General features: G+C 38.8%; 1 protein-coding gene across 2 annotated transcripts in view; it reads left to right on the top strand.

Moving 5' to 3' along the window:
• Window positions 1–27,752, top strand: part of DPP10 (dipeptidyl peptidase like 10) — a 431,094-nt gene that overhangs the window by 239,268 nt on the left and 164,074 nt on the right. For both annotated transcript variants that reach the window (XM_059852599.1, XM_059852598.1), the window contains exons 2-3: window positions 618–732; window positions 9,388–9,483. In XM_059852599.1, coding sequence (XP_059708582.1) covers window positions 618–732; window positions 9,388–9,483 — 211 coding nt within the window. The remainder of the gene's footprint in view (window positions 1–617; window positions 733–9,387; window positions 9,484–27,752) is intronic.

The following is a 27,752-nucleotide window of genomic DNA, read 5'->3' on the forward strand; positions in this document are numbered from 1 at the left end:
GTGCACTGGTAGTTACAGAAGCATTCATTTAACATTTGTTATAAGCTACTGTTGTTTTTTTATAACTAATAGGGGAGCAGTTTAGAGCTGATCTACTGCATGGAGAAAAAGAGCTTGTAGCTTCAGGTGGAATAGTTGCAGCCTCAGGCAGTTTTGCTAATGCTTTCTATTACAAATAAGTTTAATAGTGTGCATTAAAAAGGATGTGTATTTAAGCCTTTATGGTCCATACCATGTTAGGTGGAATTACAGTAAATTGCTACATTTCATTTCTGTAATTATCTTATAAACTGCTAGTTGATATTGTCCTGAAGTTTATGTTCAGGACATTTTAACACCAGTTGTATTTTGGACAGCTTGCATAAGATCATTTGATTGTCTCTTAGGGGTACAAAATTGCATATATATATTTAAAAAAAAGAAAAAAACATCTATTAAAAAAGCATGAGAGTTGCACACCTTTGGATGACTCTGTGTACTGTGGAGAAGGGAGGGATCACCTCCCCTGCACATGATGAGCGTGCACAGAGCAATTTTCCTGTTGCTAATAGTTCTGGAAATGTATGTTGAAGAAACGTGGTCTTTTCCTTTTATTTCATTTCTTTCCATTCCTGTAGGAACTTGGAAGTAACAGCCCTCCGCAGAGGAACTGGAAGGGAATTGCAATTGCGCTGCTGGTGATTCTAGTTGTTTGTTCACTCATCACCATGTCAGTCATTCTTTTAACCCCAGGTAACCTTCTTCTTTATTTTTTCTTATTAAAGGTCTGTGATTCATAATGCAGTCATAAAGCAATGGATGTTAAAGTGTCTCTTGCCTTTAAGCATTCTTAACTTGTGGCTGTTGTAAATTTGGTGTTTTAGGGACTCGGGAGCTGCTGGAGGCCTTGTGGAGCAGAAATATTGGGGGTTGGCAATATTTGGGGTGAGCAGTCCTTAGGGTTGTGTCTGCCTTGAGGGGGTTACAGCAATCCTTGTGAGCCTCAGCAAGTGTGAGCTGACTTCAAGAGTTTGTTGTTGGTTTTTCGCGTAATTTCAGATTCAGAGATGAGCTAAGAGAAAATTGTGTGCCATGGAAAACTGATTCTGAGAATGCCACTTCTCACTGAATCACAAACATGGATCTTCCATCTGTACATGCACAGGCTTCTTCCCTTTTCTTTCTTTCTCAAACAACAAAGGGGAAGTAATGGCTCAGTCACAGAAAAAAAAAAAAAGGGAGAGGGCAAGAAGTAGACAAAAAGAGAAAACACTGCACAAGTTTTTTTTTTAAAAAAAACTTTGAATCCTTTTGCCAGTTTTAAAGTTAGAGTGTAAAGTACCTGATTTGCATGGCATGCCTAGATAGTAAATATGGCCTGCAAATATTCTGCCATTGAAGTGCTCAGTTTGTGTAAACCAGAAAGTTAATGGAGCTCTTTTCAGTCAAATAATGGTTCCAGGCTGTTTGGCCACGAGGAGGAAAGCTGTACATGAGTAAGTACAGCAGCACAGTGCTGCTGCTTTAAAGGAAGGTGGTGAGGCTAAATGGAAAGGGATCAAAAAGCTTTGCTTGTCAGAGGGGATGAGGCAGCTGCAAAGAGGATGCAGGAGGGCTATGGATGGTCTGCTTCCTCTGTTTTGTATAAATTCTACTCCTTATGCAGCGTGCTGTCCAAAATAACTGTTTGCTTATTTCCACTTAGATCAAGTTGAGAAAAATAAATGCAAAGTTGTGCTGCTGTAGTCTCAGTGAATAGGAGCCTTCTTCAGGGAATAAGAAAAAGATTTTGAGAGCACATGGTCATGTGTCCTGGTACCCTTTAAGACAGAAGACTGTTTTTTGTTTCAAGGAGGAGGTTTCTCTTTTTTTCTGAAGACTTGTAAAATATCAAGTGTTTGCTGGAACCTACAATATTAACTTTTCAGTTGTGGCTCTTATATCTATATAGAATTATTAATGATGTAAAAACATAAAGTCCTTGAAGACACTCATGGAAACAGAATAAACAACCTAGGGGAATGTTAACTTTAAAAAAAAAATGTTAAAAGAGCTCAGTGAATTACAACATCTCTGAGGCTGTTTCAAAATCCAGAGATCTTGGTTGAAAACTTGTGTAAGCTGGGACCTACATTTCAGTTGAAGTCAGGCAAGTGAAAACTCATTCTGTCAGCTCAGATGCTCTGAGATATCCCATAGAGACTGTGAAGCTTGATAGAAATGAAAACCTTTCTCCCAGAACAATCTAGGTCTGTGAAACTGGGCTTTCCTGTGGCTTGGAAATGCTTACCATGGAAAGCTTTGAGGTGCATTGTAGGATAGATAACTGCCCTGGTTTGGCCCTAATCATGGCTGTTCCCCCTTCACTTTCATTATTAATTTGTTTGATTATTATGAATTGTGAATGGTTTGGGAAGCAGATATTTTCCTACTCTAAGCACTATAGCTGACAGTTCTTTGTCATGAATATGTGTTAAGTTCACTTTGGGATGTCCAGTATTTGAGGAGAGGAGAAAAGTACAGACCCACCCTCACATCTGGCTACTGTGAAGTGCTCAGTTCCAAGCTGATGCTAATTTGTTATTATAAATATTTAGGTTTGAAAATCCTTCTCATAAAATGTAACAGGTCTGAATGAAGATATTCAGTGCAAATGTCCTTTGTTACCTTGGGATGTTTCAGTGTTCATTTCCAGTACTATTTTGAGCATCAGAGAGTTCTCTCCCTATTTAGTTCTGCCTGTATGGATGGGTGCTTCTTAGATTTCATGTAAATTCCCCTAAACACTGTACATCATGCTGCTTCTTTTTATGGAAATGATGATAATTTCAGATGGGTATTGCTCAGAAGCATGATTGTTTCACTGGTATTTTTTGGAGGCAAAAGTGTACTTAGTGATATGCCAAACACAACAGCAATGATCTCTTTTGCCTGCAATTATTTACACATTGTTTTGTCCACAATATAAGAAACTCTTAGGTCTGTGTACACTAACAGTTGTCATTTGACTTCTCTCAAATTTTGAGCAACAGCTCTTCTGCCTTTTCAAAGAGGGACCAGTGCTTTCATAGCATGTTTTAAAAAGAAAGTGTAATTCATTTGCAAAGGGCTTCAAAGAGACTTTAGCTTCCACTGAAGATAGAAACTATGTTAAAACTAAAAGGAAATTCTTAATTTTTTTTGATTGTCTTTTATTACATGAAATATAACTTGACTATACAATACTAAGCAGGATCATTGTTGAAGTAAGAGATGTATTTTGACCTGTTAATATCTTGGCTCTTGTTCAAATCTGAAACCTCTGTGTTACAATTATATTTGTGGTTTGAGTAAAAGTATTGTGCCAACAATATTAGTAACATTTCTGATAATTTTATCTTGCTTTTAATCTGTGATAATACTCAGAATCCTCATAAATGTCTGAGTGTTCTCAACAAAGAGATGGAAGAGTAGAAGAACAAATCATCCAGTGATGTAAAACATTAGTGGCAGAGTCTGAATGAACTCTCAGCCCAGTCACCACTTGTGAGGCTCAGGAACTCTCTGTGATCCCCTGTGGACTAAGGAATACATTAAATAAACCCCACTGCTCCCAGCAAGTAGGAATTGCTACAGTGCTCCTTACCTGGGAGTAGAAGGCTTGCAGGCAAATATCCCTGCTGGTTTTCTTCAAAACTAGAAAAGTGCAATGATAAAGAAAGTGCACAGAGATGCCAAAGAATGAAGTTGCCCTTGGTAAAGCAGAGGACTGGAGTGGAAAAACTTGGAAGTTCCAGAACAGGAGCCTGTCTGTCCTCTGGGGGAACTGCATTATGAATCTAGTGATTTTTGTTTAATATTTGGAGTGGATTGCTGGAGAAGTATTTAAGAGAAAACAAAAGAAAATACCTTGGGAATAATCCTATAAATATATCTTTATGTTGGGAATTAGTGTTCAGTGCAGAGACACAGAGACACCCATGGCATTCCATCATTTGGTTTGTATGTCAGTATAAATACAACACAGGAACCTTTCTTCTTCTGCTTTTTTTCTATTTTATGCTTTTGTGGTTTCATCTCACACCTGCATATACTGAAATAGTCTTAGGTTGATTTTTAGATATCAGTGCCTTTAAATCATTCCTGCCTTTGAATCAGCTTCTTCTTGCTTTGCATCAGGACAGTATGTGCCACTTTGTAGGAATTATGTGAAGACCTATCTGATGAGCCACTGCTGATCTGTATTTCAGAACTGACAAATGTTCAATTGAAAGTATTAGCAGCTGAAGGCTTTTCTATGAAAAACCTCTCAAGAGCAGCCTAAGAGTTGTATGGATTTGGCCTCCCCTGTAAAGGTGTTTTGCCACAATACTTGAAGCTGGTTTTTTTTTCTTTTTGGGACTGTCAGTAGTTCTACCTTCATGTTAACTTACAGTTTCTAAAGGTGTGGAAGACTCAAATGCTTTTTCTAGGCCTTGCTTACTGAGATATTGATGTTGGCATTTAAACCATGCCTGCTGATATGTGCACTTGCTGATGAGCAAAGTGGCACCTGCCTAATCACAGACTCAAGGAAAACTCACACATGATAGAAAAAAAAAGGACCCTTTTTCAGAAAAATTACTTTAGAGAATGTTTAGGTCAGACAAATGGTCAGAAAACACTTTTTTTGAAAGGGTTCAGTAAAATCAAGCTCTGGGAAGAGAATCCATTTGGATTATGTCCAGTGGATAAACTGTTCAGGGTTAGGACTGACCTCTCCATACCCTCTCTCATACTACTCTTAAAGGAAAAGAAAGCAAACTACATTTTTAAAAAAATTTTTTTTAATTTTTAAAATTTTTTTTTTGTGATGTGGATATTTACTGCACGAAGTTGCAGGTTTCTGTTCAATTCTGTACAGACTCCCTGTACCTACTGTAAATTGACAGGCAGGTTCTGATATCTGACCATTTTCTGGTGAGTTTTCTTCCTTTGTCATGATAACACAAAGTGAGCTGTGCTAATTCCCAATTACACCTGCTGGCTGGCATACAGTTTACTAGTGGTGTTTTTCCACTTTTCAGATGGCATTTAACATCAAGCCTTTATCCTAATTTCTAGCATAAAACATTTTTTTTCTACAGCAAAGTCAGTAGGGAGCTTCAGTTAATGGCATACTACAGTACATAATTATTAGTTTTATTTGCTAAGTTAGAAGGCAAATTTTATGAGGTGTTTAGACTATATTTAACCTGCAAAAATAATGTCCTATAAACTCATGAAAAGTAGCAAGGTCATTAATTTCAAGTTTTGGAGCCTTCTAGTTTAGTAAGCACAAACAGGTTTGTCACTTTGAATTAATGCATGCCAGTTTTTGAACTGTTTTTAATTGGATTTACAATTAAGAAGTAGTCACTTAGTCTTTAGCATTTGATTTTGTTTGTATCTCTGTAATCTGTGTCATTTGCTGCACTTATATACATATATCTTTATCTGTATCTATATATATATCATTTCAGACCAAATACAGAGCATGAGAACATTGGAAATATCATTCCTTTAAGGGATAATTCAATAAAATTTACAGGGAAATGAAAAAGAGACAGTAGGCTATTTTGTAATGTAATAAATACACGTAGTAAAAGGAGGTCTTTAAAATGAACAAGTACATCCTAGAATCAAAGATTAGTTTGGGTTGGAAGAGACCTTAAAGATCATCTCAATCCCACCCCCCTGCCATGGGCAGGGACACTTTCCACTATCCCAGGTGGCTCCAAGCCCTGTCCTTGTTCTGAGCACTTCCAGGGATGGAGCAGCCACAGCTTCTCTGGGCACCCTGTGCCAGGACCTCTCCACCCTCACAGGGAAGAATTTCTTCCTGACACCCAATCTAAACCTGCACTCTTTCAGTTTAAAGCAATTTCCCCTTGTCCTGTCACTCCATGACTGTCCAAAAGTCCCTCTCCAGCTTTCTTGGAGCCCCCTTAAGGTGCTGGAAGGTGCCCGAAGGTCTCGCTGGAGCCTTCTCTTCTCCAGGCTGAGCAGTCTCAGATCTCCCTGTCTCCATAGCAGAGATGCTGCAGCCCCCTGAGGATCTCTGTGGCCTCCTCTGGACCCGTTCCAGTGGGTCCATGTCCTTGTCACTTGGAGAAGAGTTACCAGCAGTGCATTCCAGGAACCTGCTGGGTTGGGTATGCCCCACTGTGCTGTCCCCCCCAGGAGGTATTGGGGCAGCTAAAGTCACCCCCAAGGACCAGGGCTTGTGGATGTGAGGACACTGCCCTTGGTGTCCCAGCTGGGGTGGCCTGTAGCAGCCCCCAAGGTGACAATAATGTCACCTGTCCCTGTCTCCTCTTTAATCCTGATCCATAAGATCAGGTCACCTCATCCATCCACCCATCCATCCATCCATCCATCCATCCATCCATCCATCCCTCCATCCCTCCATCCATCCCTCCATCCATCCATCCATCCATCCATCCATCCATCCATCCATCCATCCATCCCTCCATCCCTCCATCCATCCATCCCTCCACCCATCCATCCATCCATCCATCCATCCATCCATCCATCCATCCATCCATCCATCCATCCATCCATCCATCCCTCCCTCCATCCATCCATCCATCCATCCATCCATCCATCCATCCATCCATCCATCCATCCATCCATCCATCCATCCACCCATCCATCCATCCACCCATCCACCCATCCACCCATCCCTCCATTCCCCATGCATCCCAGCTGGTCCCTGACACAGAGGGCCACCCCTCCTGTTCTCCCCTGCCTCTGAGTATGAAGGTGGTAGGGTACAATTATTTTTTGCTTCTACTCAATGAAGATTAACCCACTACTGTTTTGAGGGTTCCCAGGATGTGTGATTCATCCTGTTACAGATAAACTGGGCCTCTGAGATACTGACAGAGGGCAAAGGTGGAGTTAAGGGCTACAAACAGGACTCTGATTTGGTTAAAATTTACCATTAGAAAAAAATCAAATCAAACTTCTAAAACATCTTGTAAAGTTTCTTGAAGATACCATTTTTCTTTCAGTTTACAAATGCTAACTATAATTTAAAACTTACTTTAAAATCCAATTTATTTAGATTTCTTGCCAGGGGTGTGATAGCAAACAGAGAGCAGAGCTGGTGCTCCTTTCTTCTCTAATAGCCTCTCTGTACTCAGCTGATATATTGTTTTTGTGATTTTTATTTAAGCAGTTGGAAGAAATATCTGTCATAAGTAAGGCAATCTTTGACAACATAACAGCTTGTGTGAGCTTGATTGCTAGTTGGCAAACTGGCAGGAAATAAAGGGTCACAATGAGTAGAAACAGACTCAGGTAAGGTTAGAAGGGGAACACGTTTGGAATTACAAACAGCATCAGGACCAGGGTGTGTGGAATCCAAATAGGTGATGGAAAACAGCTTGTGCAGGGTAGGATGTGGAGAAGGGGATAATGGGCATGAGGAGAGCCCAGTGTCTGGTGCTGTTAAGTCAGAAGCAGTGTTTTGAAGACACAGGAAGGCATTTGTGGAGCTGAACAGAGCACACATAACAACATGTGCTTACTTTGAAGATAAAAACACAGTGTGTGTCAGGAGCAAGAGCTAACAAGGTCCCACGATGTGTAAACAGAGGGATTAGGTATAAATCAAGAGAGATAATGTTCTCTGCTGTAAAGCCCCAGTAAGACTGCAAGTGGAATATTGTGTCCCATGCTGGACTGGCAGATGAAAAAAAAATAACCTAAACAGACTATTTTGATTCCTGGAAGGTAGGAAGAGGGCAAAAAGCTATTTAAGGATTAGAATGTTTGTCTTACGAGGGAGGATCCTTACAAGACATGAAGTGCCAGAAGTATTGATTGCAGTGGGTGAGTGCTTCCTACAGCCCTGCTGCCACCTGGGAGGGAGCAACGTGCAAAATGCAGCAGAGCTGTGGAGTGAGCAGCTGGGATGTTCTTGTGTCTACTGTAAATTCATGATGTGCATTAAAAGGGAGTTTCTCTTCAATGCACCAAGAATGCACCTTTATTAATATCAGCTGAAGTGACTGCAGCAGGCAGTGCTGACATTTAAAGGCAGAAATATCACATTGCTGTTGGTTCCAGTAAGCTTTCAGCTGGCCCTCTAATTGAGAAATTTGCCTGAATAAAGACCAATAACAAAACTATTGATTGACTTTATGCTCTTTGAAGGGTCACATTTTCATACAAAATGTATTACAGGATGTGACCTTTACAAAGCAGGTTTCTTTGATAAAAATATAAAAATGTCCTGGTAGCATCATGGTTGGCACAAAGATAACAAAGATGCTTGGCTGCTGTGATGGCAGATACTCTCCTTGTATGTGTCTGTCTCCAGAGCACTGTTTAATATCAGTAAGGACAAAATCTGCCTAACAAAAAGTTCCTCTCATGTAGAAGGAAAGAAAAGTTCATAGAGAAGAGAAGGAGTGCAGTAATTTATGGTGACCTGCCCAAGAATACAAAATTATTTTGAAAACCTGGCAGGGCATTGGACTGGTTGTGTGGGAAGTGCACAGGTGCATCTCCTTGCAGAGGCAACAACCAGCACAGCTTTTGGCAGCTGCTCTTCTAAACAGCCTAAAGCAGTCAGGTGAAGGGCAAGCTGCTGCCAGAGATTATTGCTTGGAACCTTGGTGGATTTGTCTTCTGACACTAAAACTTTTGCTTTAATGGCAGTGGTTCAACATTATCACTGTTGGTGCAGCAGTTCACTATTGAATCTTCTCTATTGAAATCTTCACTACTTATTTTTATAAATTACAACACAACAACAATGATATTTAGCAGAGCTTCTTTTTTAGTTTTCTGAAGTGTGGAGTTGATTTTAGATGCAGGAAAATAATTTTGTTTTATTTTGTTTTGTTTTGTAAGTCAGTGTTGGCTAATGTTCAGGAGCACAATGTTCCTGGGTCCTGTTTGGGACAAACACAAGGCTGCTAGCCAAGTTGTGCTGTTCACATCACTAGAAAGCAAGCACAGGCTATGAAATGTGCATGTAGATTTTTTTAAAATTTCATTTTAAAGTGTTGAATAGGTGAAGTTGGTTCCAAATTTACTTGCAGAAGTTTTTTATCTAGTTTTTCTCAGTGTAAGGTACTCAATATGGCCAACTTCCTTTGGCTGCCAGGAAATTTTGGTATTTGTTTGTAATTTTTTGTGGTGTGGTGCTGTGGTAAGGAAGAGCTTTGCTGGGAAAGTCCCAATATAATAAATAGCCAGTTTTCCTGTCCAAGAGGTACCAATTCTTTGCTTCCTGAAGCTTTACTAAACAAAAGTGATACTTGTTCTTGTTGTGAAAAAAAAAAAAAAGAGGAAGGTATTGTTGCCATGGTTCTATAATTCCAGTGTTTTGCAAACAACACAGAATATATTGTTTTCAATAATTATCTAAAATGATCCTTTTTGTGTTTATTTTAGATGAACTTGCAAATTCATCAGAAAACAGATTATCCTTGGAAGATCTCTTCAGAAAAGAGTTCATAGTTCATAATCCAGAAGCCAAATGGATTAATGGTAAGTTTATAAACTCTCACTTAATTTGAAGCTAGGTAAAAATTTTAAGTCTTGAATGATATTATCCAGTCACTGAGAAAAAAAAATCAGTTAAAATTTCAAACCCTCTTGAAATTGGCCAGTGTCCCAGTTTTCCTTGTTGCTCTGAATCACGTCTCCTTCATTAATTTTTGAAGTGGCTTTCTAATTTTAAAGCTCTGTCTAGTAGAAATTATCTGAAATCTCTGTCCACTGAAATTATCTGTTCATGCTCCTGACTCAGTTGGAAGCAGTGATGAGGAATTGTGTCTAAGTGGATCTTGTTTGTGAATTCACAAGAAGATCAACTCTATTAATGCCTGAACTTTGGGATTTGAGAACTGGTTCTCTTTGCATCCAGGAAAGCAACTTGAATATTTCAATATACTTGTACAGTCATGATAATTTTCTGATGACTACAAATTGTATTTAGTATTCTAATTAATTAAATGATTTATGCATGGCATACAGAGTTCTCAAAAAATTAAGCAGCTTTAATGTAGTAAAGAAAAACAAATTCAAGCACTTTTTTTCAACTCATTGACTTCCTTTTCTCTTGTTGCCATGCCTTGTTCACTTTCTCTGGGTAAGAAATGTACAGGTAGTGCAGTAGCAACTGCATCAAAAGAATAACAACAGGATTTGTGCCAAGCTGGGCAAGGCAAAACTGTTGTGGAGTGCTCTGTGCAAGGCAGGAGGCTGGTGGCTGTGGGTGTAAATCCTGAGTGACCTTGCATGGAAATAATGCTTCAGTTATATCACCTTTGGCATTCAGCTGTAACTAGAACTGCTTTACTTAGCAGGGAGCTCTGTGATTGAATTATTGCTTTGTGATAAACTCTGAAGAATGAAGTGGATATAATAAACATAAGTGCATTTAAAAGCAAAAGCATAAAAAGGAGAAAAGTATGGTCAATCTGTTTTTTTTTCACCACCTGCTCTGGTGTTATCTGCTAGCCATTGGTTTAGGGCTAAGAGAAGGGACACTCAGTTTAGTTTCCTGCCACTCCCTTTGCTACTCCAAAGACATCTCACCTCTCTGCTGAGTTGCCCTTAGTTTCTTCTTTGGACTGGTTTCTGTCTGCAGTCAGTGCAAAAAAATGTGATGCTGGGTGAAGCTGGAACAGTTCTATTGCCAAGAGGAGCAGTTTCTTGTGTTGGGCAGAAAACTCTTTTCCTATAAGACTGTTTGCTAATGAAATCATAAAAGCAGGTTTTCAACTTGCTTTTCTCTGTTAAATTCACAAACCAGCTGCTTCTGACCCCACCCTATCTGAAAAACACTGGTCCTCATTGTCAAATAGATTTATCAGAGGCCCAGTATAGTAAACTAGAGGGGTCCCTAAAAGCAGGTAAGTACATAGTGGAAGAAGATCATTATGCTGGTTCTATCCATTACTTTTGTTACTTAAAAAATCCATGAGATTATTCTCCCAAGGACTCTAGTAGTTCTTCATAACATGTGCATAATATTCTCTGCATAAAAATAGTCCTAATTTCAAAACCCAGGGCAATAAAACTAAAAAGCTGTGGATGGAGCTACATTAAATATTGGTGATGCTATAAAACATGTAGTTAATTGTATTTCTTAACTCTCTTCAACAGCCTGTAATAACAGCAAAGCTTCTTTTATGAGGTTTCCAGATGTGGTAAAAAGAAATGCAGAATTTGATGTTAAACCCTTGCTTGCATACAGGTTTCTCCTGTGGTCTTCAAAATCCATCTTAAAAAGCTCCTACAGTGAAATAGAATTTCATTAGCATCATGCAAAAATCTAATTTGTATTAGTATCATGCAAAAGATCTTGTAAACAATCCAGTGTAAAAGCTATGAGATTGTACAGGTATGAACTTTTCCATCTCTTGAAGATAATATTAGAAATGCTATTTATTAGAGAAGTGCCCTGGGTTTTATTAGCAGCACATTGGTACTAATGTCCAGTCTTTCTGCAATGATGGTTTTCTGAGTCAGTGTGAAAACTTCTAAGCTTTTTACATTAAACTCAGGTGTTCTCCTGAGTTTATTGGCCAAAGAAACAATAAAATCCAGTAGTACAAAAAAAAAAAAAAAAAAAAAAAAAAAACCAAACAAAAAAGAACAAAGGAAAGAAAGGCCATTTTGTTTATTGATGTATGTGTGTGAGAAATAAACAAAAAGTGGCTGTAATTAAGGATTTATTAATTGTTTAGTATTTTTGATAAATAAAGAAAAAATATGTATAGATTTTGTGATTTTTTTCTTTTAATAGCCAGTATAGTTAATGATATCCAATATCCTGGGCAATAAAAAAAACCCAAGGAATAATCTTGCAAAGCAGCATTTCTGCTTCCTGCTTCTATTTTTATTTTTTAAGACTTTATTTCCTGGCACTGTGGCATTGCAATGATGGCATTATATGCATGGAAAATGAAATATATAACTTCAGATTCATTACTGGAGAGCTGGAGGGGAGCATTTGGCACTTTCTTTGGATATTGGCAGGGTAAGTGAACTCTGCACAGGATGATTTTAGCAGAAAATAAATAGCTGCTCACTACCTTTTGCTCCTCTTGGAATAGGATAGTTTGTATCCATCTGAAAGTTTTATCATCCTTTCCTCCTGGGAAGGGGTAGGGATAGAGATTGAAGAAGTGGTTCCTGCTGTAAGCAGTGTCTTCAGGGTCTGGAGCATGTTTTGTAGAAAAACAAAAAGAAAGATTTAAGGATTTCAAGTGGTGGGTGAATCACTGTGTCCTTAGGTAAGGCCTGGAATTTAACTGCTGCCCTTTAATGAAACTTTCCCTACTGATCTTTGGATTTCTCTGACATTATCTTCCCATCTTGCATTATTTCTTCCTTGTTTGAAAGCTCCTTCACTACAAACCCCATCCCCATGCAGCTATTTCCAGACTGCTCCTTAATAAGAGCAGCCCTTAAATGCAGAATTTTTTACAGTCCATTTCCTTTTCTGCTTGAAACCGAGTCCACAATTTTATGGGCTTGCCACCAAAGTTAATAATTATGCAAATGTCTGAAGTTGGAGAGGAGATGTTGGTCTTTATCTGAGATAATCAGATGTTGCTGAAGAAAATAAAAGAAACACTGTGAGCTGGTCTTAAAAGTGACAAAATATATTCCCATTTTATATAATATGTAAAGATTTACATGTGCAGATATCCAGATTTCTTCTTCCCTTCATTTTTTTTCTTTCTATTTTTGTTTATTTCAAAGTCTATATATATATATTAACCTGACCTGGATTTTTTTTCTTTCTTTGAAAGAATTTACAAAGGAAAGAGTAAGAAAATAGGGATGGTAGCTAGTGATTTTGTTGTAAATAACTTAGTAGGGCACTAAGCTTTGTCAGTTCTAAATCTGATTACTTTGGCTGTAGAAGGACATGGTGGAGAATACACACAGCCATTGAGCAGTCCAATCCCTGTTAGCTGGAAAAGTGTTTAATTGCAGAAGGCATTCCATTGTCTGGCTTAGTTTTGGAGACCTTAAATGAGAGTACATCTTCCTGTAGCAATCTTCATCTTCAGGTTTTCTAATAGGAAATAAGAATTTCAAATGCTGCCAGTGAATAATGAGTGTGGTTGATCCTGACAGCTCATTGGTGCAGAGTGAAGAATTTTTTCAGGATATTTTCCCATCTTCTCTCAAGTTACTTAGAAATGTGTATGCTGCCCTTTGGGAAATATTGAGGACTCAACAGATTTGCATTCTTTTACTGAGATCTGTACTTGTTTCAGGGAGTATAGCTGTTAATGATAATAAAACTCAGGCTATTTTTGTGTATTCCTCTGTGAATATATGAATTTCTTGCATTTTTTTCTGTTCAGACATTCTTTGCCAATCTTTCCTGTACATGATGGAGTGCATTGGCTCCTTGGTGGCACTGAGAGATGGGTGTAGAGCCAGCACAGTGACAGTACTTTCCATATGTTTGAGTAAAGAGTGTTGCAGGAGGAGCTGCAGTCTGAATGATGGCCTGCAGCAGGCAGTGCCCTGGAATTCTGTTTGTGCTAAAGCTCAGCAAACCACCTGAGCATGTGTGTGTTTCTGTGTGTGTGGTTTTTTTCTTATTGTAAACCCCTGTTTTGGAATTAGGTTTATCACTTTTTCCACCATAAAATCCAAGGTTGTGCCAGCAGTCCCACCAGGCACACTCTGATTTAAATTTCAAAGGAAAAATTTTTTTCATGCATCTGTATTTTCAAGGCAAAGATTCTTCAACCCTTTTTTTTTTGTTTGTTTCTTCTCCTTTTTCAGTTTTAATGTGTTTTTTTTTTTTTAATTATAATAAGCCACTCCATCCAAGTCAGAAATATTTTCACTCCAGTTTTCTTTTTTTTTTTTTTTTTTTACCTCAAGCCTTTGCATTAACTTTATTTACTTGTTTTATTTTTGTGGTTTTATGTTGTTTCCAGATTTCCTGTATCAGCCTCAGCAGAAGCTTTCATTTGCTGAGTAATTGCTAGTTCTGATGTGGGCATCTTTACTTTCATGCAGTGAGGAGAAAAGAGAGCAGGTGATGACACCCCTTTTGAACATCAGAGAAACCATGGCACTGGTTTAGGCAGGAAATCCCTCTGCTCCCCATGTTTGTTTTGCAAACATGTATTTTCTTTAGTAGTCTCTAAAAGTAAAAAAAAAAAAAAAAAAAGGAAATAATATTTCATTTTAAAGCATTTTTTTCTTTGCAGTTGGCCAGTGGTTTCACTGTCATGTTTTGTAGACTGCATATTACAGTTTACATGGACAGACATTACCTGGCTGAAGAAATATTACTTCAGCTTCTCATAACATGTTTTATTTTCTTTAAAGAGCAACTGAGAGAGTTTCTGCCCATAATTTTGTCTGTGGTTGTCCCTGGCACGTTTCTCATGCTGTACACTGCCTTTGTCACCTGGGGAGTGAAATGTGTAGGCAGTGGCCTTTGCTGGAGCTGCTGCTTCCCTTGGGTCTCTCTTGCCTCTTGTCTCTACTCAAAAATAAAATAAAAGTGGGCCTGGGGAACCTGGCATGAAGGTGCTTGATTGAAATTGCTTTAAGATTATTTATGATAAAAATGGAAGTGGTTTGGGAAGCACAGCACTTGGATTCCACAGTAGCACATATGCCAACTTTGTGCAGTAAAAATATGGTTTAAAACATTTGGCACTTCTGAAAGAAGCTTTTCCTGTGTGTGAGATAAACACGAACTTGTTTTCACAGAGCTGAGCGTGTTGTGATGTTTGTCAGTGGGTATGGGTCAAGGGCAAGAAATAATCCATCACTGAGCAGTAGAGAGATTCTGCTCTCTCTCTAGTCTGATTCTCTTCAAGAGAAGAGATTCTGCTCCCGAAATTTGTTGCTGAGTTGGACTCAAGAAGCAAAGAAACACCTCTTTAAGAATTGCACATCTGTGTGTGTTGGTGTTACCCCTGCAGTCAGGGATGGATGTTAGGGTAAAGTCCTGTGCTGTTTTATTCCCTGTGCCCTAAAGGAGATGAGAGTGGGAAGTGGCTGGGCTGGAATGCAGCCATGGTGCAGGAGAGCACTGGTGGTGCAGCAGGGCCTGTTTGGTGCTCAAGAATTTGCTGTGATGTTAATTAATTAATTAATTAATTAACTAATGCTCTGGCAGGAGCTTGGGCAGAATGAAGAGGGGTGTGCTCAGTGTTACTCGTGCCAGCTCTGCACAGAGCTTTCATTTTTTGTTGGAATCTGTCTGTGCAGAGCCTGGAGCTGGAAGCCAGGCCAGGGAGTTGTTTTGTTGTCTCTTCTCTGTGAAGAGTTGATTTCTGAAAGGCAGCACAGGGGGTTGGACTTTGATTCTCCTTTCTGCAAAAAGCAGCCTGTGGAAGAACAAGTAAAAAAAAAAAAAAATCCTAAGATAGCACTCCAATCTTTGGAAGCTTTTAGCTGAAATTCTTCTTTCCTAAAACTCCAGCAAGTTGTGTGAAATAAACACCCAAGTTTTGCCAAGTCTGAAGACAATGTTTTGGGAAAGGCCCAGAAAATTTGAGAAGATACATAAAGCATCTCCAGGCTGGCTGATATTTCTCTCAGAAACTGCTAAAAAGGGGAATAAAAGGCTTGAATGATAGAATTCCACTGATTTATTAAAGTAACTTCTTAAACAAAAGAATTTAAACAATGTTTTTCTGAAACAGATTGAGTGATTCAGTTCTCTCATTAGGGAACAGACTGGAGGAGTTTGGGGCTGTGTTTGTGCTGATGCTCAAGATTCTCTGTGAGCCAGCTGTGGATGGGTAATTGGCCATTCAGGGAAAGGTTGTGGAGGTCCCACCCCTGTACCAAGAATAATGTGCAGTGTGGTGTCCTTTGCTCCAGGAATTGTGGTTTCTCAAGCCATGAACAATTTTGGTTTAGGAAGAATTTTTTATTTTCTCATTAGTTTTAGTTTTTTGTGGGTGGTTGGTTTGGTGTTTTGTCCTCATTAAAATTCTTTCTTCCACAGTGTGTACCACAGTAAGGAAATTAAATCAGTAATTTTTCCTCTTGGCTCTGGTCTCATCTTTAGGCAATGTTACTCAGTGGCTCTTGCACCTGATCTCCCTGCCCCACCACCCTGTCAGCACCTGCTGCAGGGACTGAGCCCCTTTCTCCCCTCCTGTCATTGATGTCCCCAAGGTGCCCCATGTCCTGCTTCCTCAGAAGCAGATCTGCTCAGCTCAGTCAATCCCTGTGGCTGCATCGATGCTGGTGCCACTGTCAGTGATGGGGAACAAGCATTAAACAGTGCTGTGCATTCAGGGCCATTCACTTGTGGCACCATTGGATTCTGCAAATGACTTCTTCCTTCCTCCACCAACATTCTTTGTACATCAGGACAATGTTGTGCTGGTGACTTCTGCAGTATCCTGTGACTCTTGTTTTTCACTCAAACATCACCATTACTGATTGCAATTTTTTTTTTTTTCTGGGCCATTTTTTCTTTTTGACATTTTGTTTTTCATTTTTACTAGGTGTGTTTTATTCCCTCCACAGAATACTTGAAATATATTTTCCTTAAGAGTCCTTGTTTCTTGGAACAACTTACTTCTAGTGGTATCCATTTTGAGATGTAGCCTGATTCCATGCTGGTTGAAATCTCTAGGTATGGGACAAAATCCAGAGACTGGGACATAAGTCAGGAAAAAATGAAATCAGATATTCCAGCTAGTGGGAGGTCAAGCTACCTTTTGCCACCAATAGCCAAAAACACAGCAAATCATTGCAATCCTTCTTCAAATTTATGTCCCTATTGATTTTTTACTTATTCCACAGCCCAAAGCATTAAGAATTTAACAAGGACATCAATATCCTTAGAAAACATTTACACAGGGAGAGTGTATCTGTTGCACAGGGTGTCTTTTGAAAGAGATTAGCAGAATGATTTACATTTTCTAATCAGTATATCTGGATAGTAACCTGATGCTGAAAGGTTAAGTACAGCAGTTCTGTGTGTGAACCCCTGGGAAAGGGGACCAGAGACTAAATAAATCTGAGTTCTCCCTGTTTATTGAAGCAAAAGTCTCCTGAGTGCAGTGCAGGAGTAAGTTTAAATATTCCCATAGTTTCCATAGTGATGCTGGTGGAACAGGGAGGCCTTTTCTCAGTAACACATTTCTGGCTAAGCCAGCAGTCCTTAATGAGATCAACAAGTCTAAACTGAATGTGCTACATCATTGCTCCTAGGATGCACCAGCCCCCTAGGGCGAAGAGTTTTGCCACATGAGCAAAGCTGAGCAGTGGATGAAGCATTTTGGAATGGTGACAGGTGGTGGGTGCTGCACAGCAGACTTGGGAGCTCCCTCCAGACTTCCACATTGTTTTTCCTTACTCTTAAAGACTTCAGGGATGGATCTGTGTGCACCAGCAGGCTCATGTGTACACATGAAGGGTAATATCTTCACCCTGTGCCTTCATCAGCACAAAGTGTACCCACTGCCCAGCTGGAGCTGCACTCCTTTCCCCATGGGATGGATTTCTGGTGCCCTGTTAACTTCTCCTTTGGAAGCTGCTGTTTATTCCTGCTGCTGGCTTCATGGTCCTTCTCAAAGCCTAATTTAAGGCTGCTCCAATTTGTTCATCAGCAATTGGATTTTCTTCAAAGGAGTGCTGTGCAGGAGGGGGATGAACCTGGAGTTGTAGCTGTGTGCAGCAGCAGCACAGCTGGCTGATTCTGCCTGGTTTCCATTTGCCTAAACCAAATCCTTGAATTTTTGTCAGTTTTCTAGGCAGTTTAACAACACTCAGTTGTGTTTTTGTGGCAGATAAGTAAGCTGTACAGTGCTTAAAGTCAGTATCTCTAAAAGGCAAAGTTTTACATTTCTAATCCTTACATTTTGTTGTCCATTCATGTTTTTTCTTGGATTAAGAGGCAGTAAAACCAGTGCTTTCTATACCACTCTGTCTAGCTCAAATGTTTGCATAATGGATCCATAAAAATTGCTTTTTTAAACACATTTGTATCTATGAAGACATATATACACATAAGTTTATTTCACTTTTGGTCCTGTTTTATCTCTGTTTAACTGATTCTGTTGTGGCAGATTTCACAGACACTGACTCATATTTGCCACTCATTTTCCTGGTCTGTTTTGCCCAGGACAGGGTTATTCTTATGAAAATGTGGTTGGCACTTGAACAATTTTGCTTGTTATCTTTTTCAGTGTGATGCAAAAGGACTTGAGTGGGATTCGTATGTTTAGGTTTTAGTATCTTTGGGAAAATATGTTTGGATTTATCTGTCTACAAAAACTGAGCTCATGTATTTGGGTTTCTTTCAAGGTCCATTCAGTGCATCAGTTCTGTTCAATTCTCACAGTAAAGTGTGAAGTGCAGTGAGAACAACAGTGCTATAAACTTGAAATTATTACATTTTTGACAATTGGATTAAATTACATTTTTAATTTACTGCTGTAGAAATCAAATGTGTCCCCCATACTTTCTGTGTGTCACTGTAGTGTGGAGAGGAACCCCAAGCAACTTGATCTTTGCTTGTTTCTCCAACCTGAGAAAGTTTAGAGGCAATTTGTGTGAGAAACCTGCAGCTAGTAATCATTAGAGTAGCCAGGTATTGTTTTTCCACATCTGTAAATATAGATTGGCTTTGACCCACTAATATTGCAGTGCAAACTCAGAGCCTCTTTAGTGGGATAAATTAAACTCCAGGCACCTTGTAAGAAAACTATTACTCCAACAGGGGAATGGGAGAATCAGTCAGGTTTTTGACAGAATTATCAGCCTCCCATGCTAAGAGTCATTGAACTTTAACCCAGTTTTTGCCTGTGTTTTCCATGGTATCTTTCCCCTCAGGGATAAAGCATGTCTTTTGTCCATAGTTGAGACTTCTTTGATGAATGCAGACCATCTTATTTAACTGTGCCTCAAAGGGAAATGCAGAGTGTGCTTTCTGCACTTGCAGCCTACTTTAGGCATAGGACTGACTGAATTTCTTCTGCATGTGGAATATTGATTTTTCAGTTCAGCCAAAGCTGCTTGGAAGCCTAAAGTTTTCTGCAAATCTGTAAGTTGCACTTTGAAAGTAAAAATTCCAAGCACTTTAAAAATGTGGCTGTGAAAACCCAGGACTTTTGAGTTGTCATTGTGAGCAACAGCAATACATGAAGCAGGTAAGAGAATCTGTTTTACTGCAGGACAGGCATTACCTGAGAATTAATTTGACTAATTTCAGAAGTTGGTTTTTGACCCCATCCTAGAGCAGCTGTCTCTGGTATAAAAAGGCAGCTTTGTTTCCTCTCAGGCCTGGAGTCTTGTCTGCCAGATTGGGTCTGTTAATTCTGTAATGATGGTTCAGATAATTATGAATTTGTTATCAGGATCTCAGCTGAGACAGCTCATCTGTAAAGGTCACTAAGCTGTCAGATTCAGAGTGACAAGTATGGTTGGCTGCAGATACATTTGTTAGAAATGTTTTCTGATGCTTTCTTTTCTTTTTGGTTTTCACTTGCAAGTTTTTTATGAAGGAGTATTTTCTGTATAGACTCAGTGAAGAAGGTTTAGATAGTTTGCTTCAGCTTTCTCACATTTTGGACAGTGTGATTTTTAATTTTGAATGTTGAAATCTTGTCTTTGGCATAATAATTTCATTTTGACATTGCTGTTTTAATGGGCTTTATATTACTTGGCCACACTATTTTAGTCATGATGTATTGTATGATGTATTGTATTATTGGAGTGAACAGTTCAACATTTCAAAACCAGTATTTCAATATATTCTATTTGAAATTCTGAGGAATATTTTAACTAAAAAAATAGTGAAGTATAAGGTTTTCAATTTATTCTAATTTGGAATAAAAATGATTGCACTATCCAATATTTATTCCTCTCTATGGGCAATGTAGAGAAGGAGGCTCTAAGCCATATTATCAATTAAACCACATTATAAATTTCCCAAGCTATGGTGTTATGTTCCATGAATGGAAATCTGTTGCAGAGTGAATATTATAATCTGCAGCATTTCCATTGATTCCTGATGGGTTCCAGATGCACAGAGATATGGAAATGGGCTCTTGTTATGAGGTGCTTCAAAGGTAGATGCTAATTCTTTGCTTTCTGGGCAACTACACATGTAATGAAATTTATGTAAGCTATGAATTTTTATGTTTTTTCCATTTTCATACCCAGTGTTGTACCTTGTCCTCCTAGAGGCAAGGACTCACTGTTCCAGCAAGTTAGCTCTTTCTTTTTTTAGCAATTTAAAATGGTCTTATAACATGTTACATAAATGTTCCTCTCTGCTTAAATACTCTGCCTTTTTCTCTAGCTGTTTCCTGAGCTCTTATTTTGATAAATTCTTAATTTAAAACAACTTCAAGCTCAGACTTCTTGCTGAAGACCTTGATTAATTCATGCATGTTACTATAATGGAAATAACAGCAACAGTTCTACTGTATTCTGCCAGAAGTTATAATGTTAAATTATATTTTTACCTACTTGGCTAAAATCAGGGCAAAGAGTATTGATATTGAGAAAGAGCTGAAAGTGAAGATAAATAAATTTTTTTACTTCAGGAACTGCCATTGCCAGCATCATTGTTTGCTGAGTAGTATATGGAAGTAGAGGCAGACAATATTTCTTTCAGGACTAAATGCTTTCTGACTCACTGCCATCTTCAAAATAACCTTTTATTAATTTTAACCAAACACTTTTTGAGTATAGGATGTGTCTGTCCTGAGTACTGCAACAAACAGCCACTGATTGCCTCACCTCCAGATTAAAATATACTCTGAGTTAACAGTGAGTTTTATTTTGTTCCTCATTATGAAACTGAACAAGTCTGAATATTCAGTAATTTGCATTATTTTTTTTCTGTTTGCTCGGTGATTTTCAGGATTGGGTAAGGCCAGGAAATAAAATGAATTTGAAGTAGGGTTTGCTTTTATCTGAGAGCAGGACTTTGCAGAGCTGGGAGTGGGAAAGCAGCATCCCTGACAGCCTGACTCCAGGCTGCTCTGGGAGAGCTCCTGGGCACCATGCTGAAGGCACTCCAGTCCCCTTGCTGAACACCATGAAATCTCCTAATTCCCTACACTGGTAGTGTGTTGGATGAAGGTTATTCTAGTTCTTAGTAAAAGTGGAGACTGACTTAGTGTCTGCTTTAGTCTCTGCTTCCTGGTTTGTTTAATAACCACAAAAACCTTCAGAGCAAAACTTCTCAAGCAACTTTATTCAGTAACTCAGAGTGCACTGATATATCTGCAGCTTTTCATTCCTTTAGCAGTGAACTTCAGCACAGTGTCACATTTTAAAAATATATTTCATTATTACATTGACTCAAAAAAGGAAACTTGGATGTTAATTTTTAATTAAAATTTAAAAAATGCTTGGGAGTTTTTGTTATTTCTAGTAAATGTGATGCCTCTCTGAATAGCAGTTTACAATGTTATATTTGTGGGATTGATAAAAGAAAAACCTGTATAAATCATGATTTTTCAGGAAGACTTGATTTTTCAGCACCCACAACTGGCTGATGCTTTTATAAACTAATTTAAACATAACATAGTTTCCAAAGCAGCATTTTCTTCTTTCATAGATGTGAATGAATTTAGGCAGTTCCTTGCTTGGGAGTCAATGTTTAGACAAGTGTGAAGAGCTCAGGGGTGAGGAAGAGGGTTTGGTTTTTTAGCAAATAAGGAAACTGATGTGGAGATGCTGTTTACAGCCACTGACTTGGACAGTGCTGCTGGGAGCACAGGGAAACCTGTTTGATGTGGCAGGACAAGAATGTTTGTTACCTGCCTTTTCAAAGAAAGGTTTTTGTTATGTTTTGTTTTGTTCTTTTTTTTTTTTTTAACCAGTGTTGATGCTTGTGCTGGAGTAAGAACTGGGCTCTGATCCTGTTGGAAGTTAATCTTGATGAACAAACAGTGCCAGAAAAGAGAGATAGGCATCTGTAAGATCTCCTGTGCTTTCCCTCAGAGCTCTTGATGGCCTTTTCCTTCCCTGCTTCTCAAGGAGGGATAAAGCTTAATGCTTTGTCAGAGAATTTACTGAATAAATGAAAAAAAATAGTTTAAAAAGAACTTGGTTTGTCATTTTGAAACTCTATCAGTTCACCATCTTTATTAAGACATGATTAGCTGTGTGTCCATAGAATCTCAGAATAGTTGATAGAGACCTTTACAATTCCTGTAGGTCACCCCCTGCAGTGAGCAAGGACATCTCCAACAAGATCAGGCTTTCCTGAGCTCCATCCCACCTTGAATGGCTCCAGGGCTGGGCCAGCCACTGCCTCTCAGGGCAGCCTGTTCTGGTACAAAGAGTAAAAACCTTCTTCCTTTCTCCTAACCTAAACTGATCATCTTTTAGCTTCAAAACATTAGCCCTTGTCCTGTTGGAAAAGACCCTGCTAAAGAATGATAGATAACCAAGATAGAGCAAAACAGTTTGTGGTGGCTGAACTGACACTGGTTCTTTGGGAGGGTATTAAAGAAAGGACCACAGAGAGGAATTGCCTGGTTATATCTTTCCCAGAACAGCAGTGACATGTTCTTTCAATAATGGATTCTTTTTAAGCATTTTACCATGACAGCCTTTAATTATAAGGGTGATTATTTTTACTGCATTTTGTGATGTATTTTTTTTTACATAACAGCAAACTGATTTGCTGTATTCAGTTCTTCCAGTGAAGGAGAAATATTTTTAAGTGCTTAATCTGAATTTAAATTAATGCAAACCTTTGTACTCAGCTTGCATAGCGTGCAAACGATAACTTCAGAAAAATACAGCTTTGTGACACACTGATTACTTCAGTAAAGATAGAAGTATATTCTCCCTTTGATGAGTGTGTCTAACTTCCATTAGTGCTAATGGGAGTTATGCATTTATGCTTTGAAGAGTCTACTCTCCAATTAGTTATAACACTTAAAGGAAATGTGAGATGTTGTTGAAAGTAGAGATTCTTTAGTGTTGAAATGGGTTTTTTTTCGAATTTCTCTCCTGTTCCCTGTTGCTCTGTGAATGCTTTGATGTTGACTGACATATTGTCATGAAATCTTGTAAATATGAGTATTGTGTGCCGTTGAAATTGCATTGTGACATAGTGATAGTTAAAGACATCTCACATCTAATTCTTAGGTATGGAGTCTACCTTCTGGCAGTCTCTCTCTTTCCCTGCTTACCTTTAGGTGACAGCTGAATATCTCTTCCCTTGATTGATCAATTTCAAGGTTAAGCTCAGATCAAGTTTTACCTGGCTGAAGTTGAGATAGACGGGAGAGCTGTGTTCCTTATGCCTTGCCTTAATCTTCTTGTTGTGAGCAGAAAACAACAAGCATCAGCAAACAGATAAGTTGTTCCTGGATCCTGTGCTTCAATCTGATTGCAGACAGGAAGCAAACCTTGAGAGAAGTGTGAATGGCTTTGAGGAAAACAAGGATGAGCTGTTGCTGGAAGTCACACTGAAGGTGATGCAGATGCAACAGGTTCATCTGGGAACTAAAAGCAGTTAAGCAATTTACTCTTTGAAGAGACATGTAAGTGTAGAGGATCAGCACAAAGGGAAAGAAGATGAATCAGTTGGACCAAAGAGACTTAATTATTCCTTTTCCCTAAAAGTAGCTTATTAATATTAATCTCAGTTGCTTTTCCCTAATGTGTGACACTTGGAGGTGCCAAAGCATCTGACAAATCCTCTCTAAGGCTGAAATCTCCCTGTGAGCCACAGGGGTTATTTGGGGCTGGAGGAATACAAATTGCATTCAAGCTCTGATTTGTGGATCTCAGAACTGAGTAAGATCAATAAAGGTGCAATGATACTTTTCATATTCATTCTTGTTCACAAACAGTGTAAGATTTGCAGCTCAGCTTTGCCACAAGCTGGAATCCCCAGAAGTTGGTTCTGTTTTTTGGGCTTTTTTTCCTGCTCTTGGCCTGTGGGACTGTGATGGTGGCAAATGCATCACCTAAAGAATCTGCCAGAAGGAGGGAGCAGGTTTCTGGTTATGGTTAGGGTGTAATTTAGTTTTATTATTGGGTGTTGTGTCTGCCTGACACATTCAGCTCCGTTTTAGGGATTTTGTTTCTTTTTGTCTCCAGGTTAATATTATCCAGTACGAGTTCTTTCTACCTTTTGACAGGTTTCTTCTTGTATTGAGTTTCACATTTTCTCTTGCTGACTGAAGTCAGGCTCCAACCTGGCTGCAGAGCTGCTGATGAAAACCCTGACACCTTTCACTGCAGCAGCATGGATGTGCTGATATGATAGTTTAGTCTGAAAACATGTAATTATGGTAATGGCAAAAGAGCAAGTCTCTGTGGGGACACAGATTTCCTCCCTTAATGCAAACAAAAGACAGTCTCAAAACTGTAAGTTCTGTTGTTTCATCTGTTAAAATGGGCAATTAGTCAAGGCACCAGGAGAGAACTCTGCTGATAGTGGTGAGAGCTGGCACGGATCTTTCTAATTTGTATTGCAACAAATTGAGAGATGTAATCTCAGCAGAGGAGGGTGTTTAAATAAAATTAGAGCTGTGATGTGAAATGACAAAGGGAAGAAACTGACAGTTAAGGATGACATTTTGTCTTGTTTTAAAGCAGCTGTGAAATGGAAAAAGACCATCTCAGTGGCTTGTGTTGTGCTGAAACAGATGAGCTGTCAGCCCTAACTACAGATTTCTGGCTTGGAATTTGAGTATGATATATCAATTGCACTAACAGGGTATATAAATATATATATTATATATATTTATATATATTTGGTCCGTGATTTTCTTGCTGTTGTGCTTCAACACAACTGGAGAATGGATTAAAATGCTTTAATTTAAAATAGGAACAAGCTTCATTGATGTTGATTTATGAATATACATATGATACATGAATATACATGTTATACGTGAATGAATTTCATCTAGACCTCTGTCCTCTGTCTACCTACAAAAACTATGTTTGATGAGGATTAAATAATTTTTCTTTGGTGTAAGAAACCAAGACTTCTCTCTGTGGTTATGGGTATGTTAGATCCATAACCTAAACAAAAAATAACTTTTTTCTATAATAAAATCAACTCTCATACCTGAGTTTGGTGCCAGCCTCTTTTTTTTTTTTTTTTTTTTTTTTTTTTTCCCTGCACATGTAAACTTAAACATTTTCTTAAATGAAGCTTGGAGTGTGATGTAAATCTCTGGTTCTTCAGTGAGGGCCATATGCACCTATAACTCCTGGTCTTTGAAGAGAGCCTGGGTGCTACAATGCATATTTTCATAAAGAAAGTCCCTCTGTAAGACCAAGTCTGGATGGATTAGGAAGTCACTGCCTGGTAGTGGGCTGCAGTTCCTCTCTTTGCATCAGTGCAAAAGGAGCTGCTGCTTTGGGCAGGAGTCTTATGGAAATAATGACCTCAGTGAAGATCTGCATCATCTCCATAATATATTTTCTTTATCATTGTGCTTTATCAGTGAGAAGCACAATCACTATCCCTGGTTTGACACGAGGAAACTGAGGCACAGCATTGAAGAAATGAAAGCAGTAGCTGAAGAGAATTCTGAACTCCCTATTTCCAGGGTGGAGATGGTGAGGGATTGATGCTTCAGGCTGTCTGTGTCAGTGAGCAGGTGTGAGCCTGCAGGAGAGGACTGTCAAAGGGAATCTGCTGGTGTGAGGAGCAGCTCCAGCCTGTGTGCTGACAGGGGGGTTTTATTCAGCCCAGCTGCTGTCTGATCCCAGAAATCACCAGGTGCCCTCCTGGGGGAGTTTTGTTTCACGTGCAGGACTGCAGTTTTTCTGCTGGAGGGTTGTTCTGTGGTGTGAATTGTTAAAGAGAGAGAAATGAGGGGATGAGACAAGCATCTTCCAGGAGGGGTTTGGATACAGCTGGTTCTCAGCAGAGAAGGGGAAGTTGCAGGAGGAAGAGATCAGGGGAGAAGATATTTGAGAGAGGAGGATAAAAGCTTTCTTGATGTTTTTTTAGATCTGTCTTCTCTGATTTTTGGGTTCATAGGATTTTCGTAGCATTGTGGGAAGGGAGTGTTTCTGCTAAGTGAATTCAGCTTTCTTTGCTCCCTTTCCTGTGCTTTTATTATTGCAGGACATTCCTCCTCACCAGGAATATTGATTAGTCTGGGAAATCCATCATGAGCATTGTTAGAGTGATTTATCTCTATACATCTTGCATATTATAGTGATGACTGCCTTGCAGTACCAAACCCTGAGAGAAATACACTCCAGGCTTGCAAAATGTTTCTGTAAAACAATAAAATAATTTCACCCAAAACTCCTGGGTAGCAATAAAGAGTAAAGTTTAATTAAAAATAAAAAAAATCTGCTGTTTCAATTTGCATAATATGTATATTAAATCCTCCAGGATTTGGCTACATTGCTGATCTCTTTTAATTGGGCTTAACTGATTACCAACATTAATCAAAAAATGTTTGTGGTATGTCTAGACTGACATTTACAGTTGAGTGCTGAACTCATTGCAATGGCTATTTAATTGATTTGAATGAAGAGGAGAACTTCTGCTTAATGATTTTTGCCTATTTCATCTCATGGTGGCTCAGAGGTTCCACGGAGCTGATTCTGAAGCCTTGCAGTAAATCTCAGGCTGGATGACTTTCCTGGACTGGGATTAAAGATTGGTGCTGCATAACTTCTCTGATAAAGCCCAAATATTCTCATTTGCAGTAGGTACAACAAAACAGATTTTTGTGTGTGCTGTTTTTTTCAGGATTTGATGCCAAGAGGAGGGATACTCAATAACCTAATTGCAGTTGTGTGTTAGGTTTTGGGTTTTAGCTACTGAACACTCTGTGCTTTTTTTAAACGTGTGCCCAACACTGCATGAAACTGATTTTTATTTAACAAGATTACTTGAAGCTAAAATTCTAGTAGAAAGTTATTTTTTTTAAGTGCGTGGTAATTGATGGGCAGTTTTAACTTCAATGTCATGGAAAGTGCTTATTATGGTGATGCTTTTACAAAGAATGTACTCACACACTCCTGTTTCTATTGAATGAAGTTCTAGAAAGATTAAATACATGTTACTGGAGTGGAGCCACCTCTTGTCCAAGCCTCAATACATAGTAATTTCTTCTTTGCATGCCATTTTTAAATAAGCAGTTCCACAAAAAGCTGAAAGCAAAAAAATTCAAGTCAGTACAAAACATAAATTAATGGCATCTTTGGATAATAATATCTTACAGCACTATCTAGACCTGCAGTTCCATTTTGCTGACAGAATCTTTCCAATCACCTTTTTTTCATGTACACCTGTCTGTCAGTGTTTAAATGCCAGTATTTAGCACTCAGTGCAAAAAAAACAAAAAAAAAAAAAGAGTGATTGTGCTCTAACCCAATGCTGAGAGAATTCAAGTGGTTTGGAATTGCTGTAACAAGTGAATTTCAGTAGCTTTATTACTGAGCCTCCATATTTTCCCCTGCCCTAATGGGCTGCTTTATCAGTTCATGATGAATTTTAGGTAAAACATAAAGAAATGTGCTCAAGCTGGAGAAATCAGTAAAAGCTTTTCTCCAGCAGCATAAGAGTTAATAATTTAGTTTATGTACATAGAAACTGTGCCTTCACCTTATGAATGGAGAAGAAAAGTATATTTTCATGGATGCTGGCTTCTTACATTTTTGGGAATGGCCAAGATCCTGTGTTTCTGCCAAAAAATAGAGTCCCATTGCTTCCTGTAAACTTATGTCACATCTACCTCGAGGCTGGCATAAATCTGTTTCCACAGCTTTGCCTCTTGTTAGTTTTTCTTTATGGAAAGGTCTGTCCCATTTCTTTGGGGTGTGCCCAAAATGCAGCA

This window comes from Haemorhous mexicanus, chromosome 8 (assembly GCF_027477595.1).
Source record: "Haemorhous mexicanus isolate bHaeMex1 chromosome 8, bHaeMex1.pri, whole genome shotgun sequence".
Taxonomy (NCBI): domain Eukaryota; kingdom Metazoa; phylum Chordata; class Aves; order Passeriformes; family Fringillidae; genus Haemorhous; species Haemorhous mexicanus.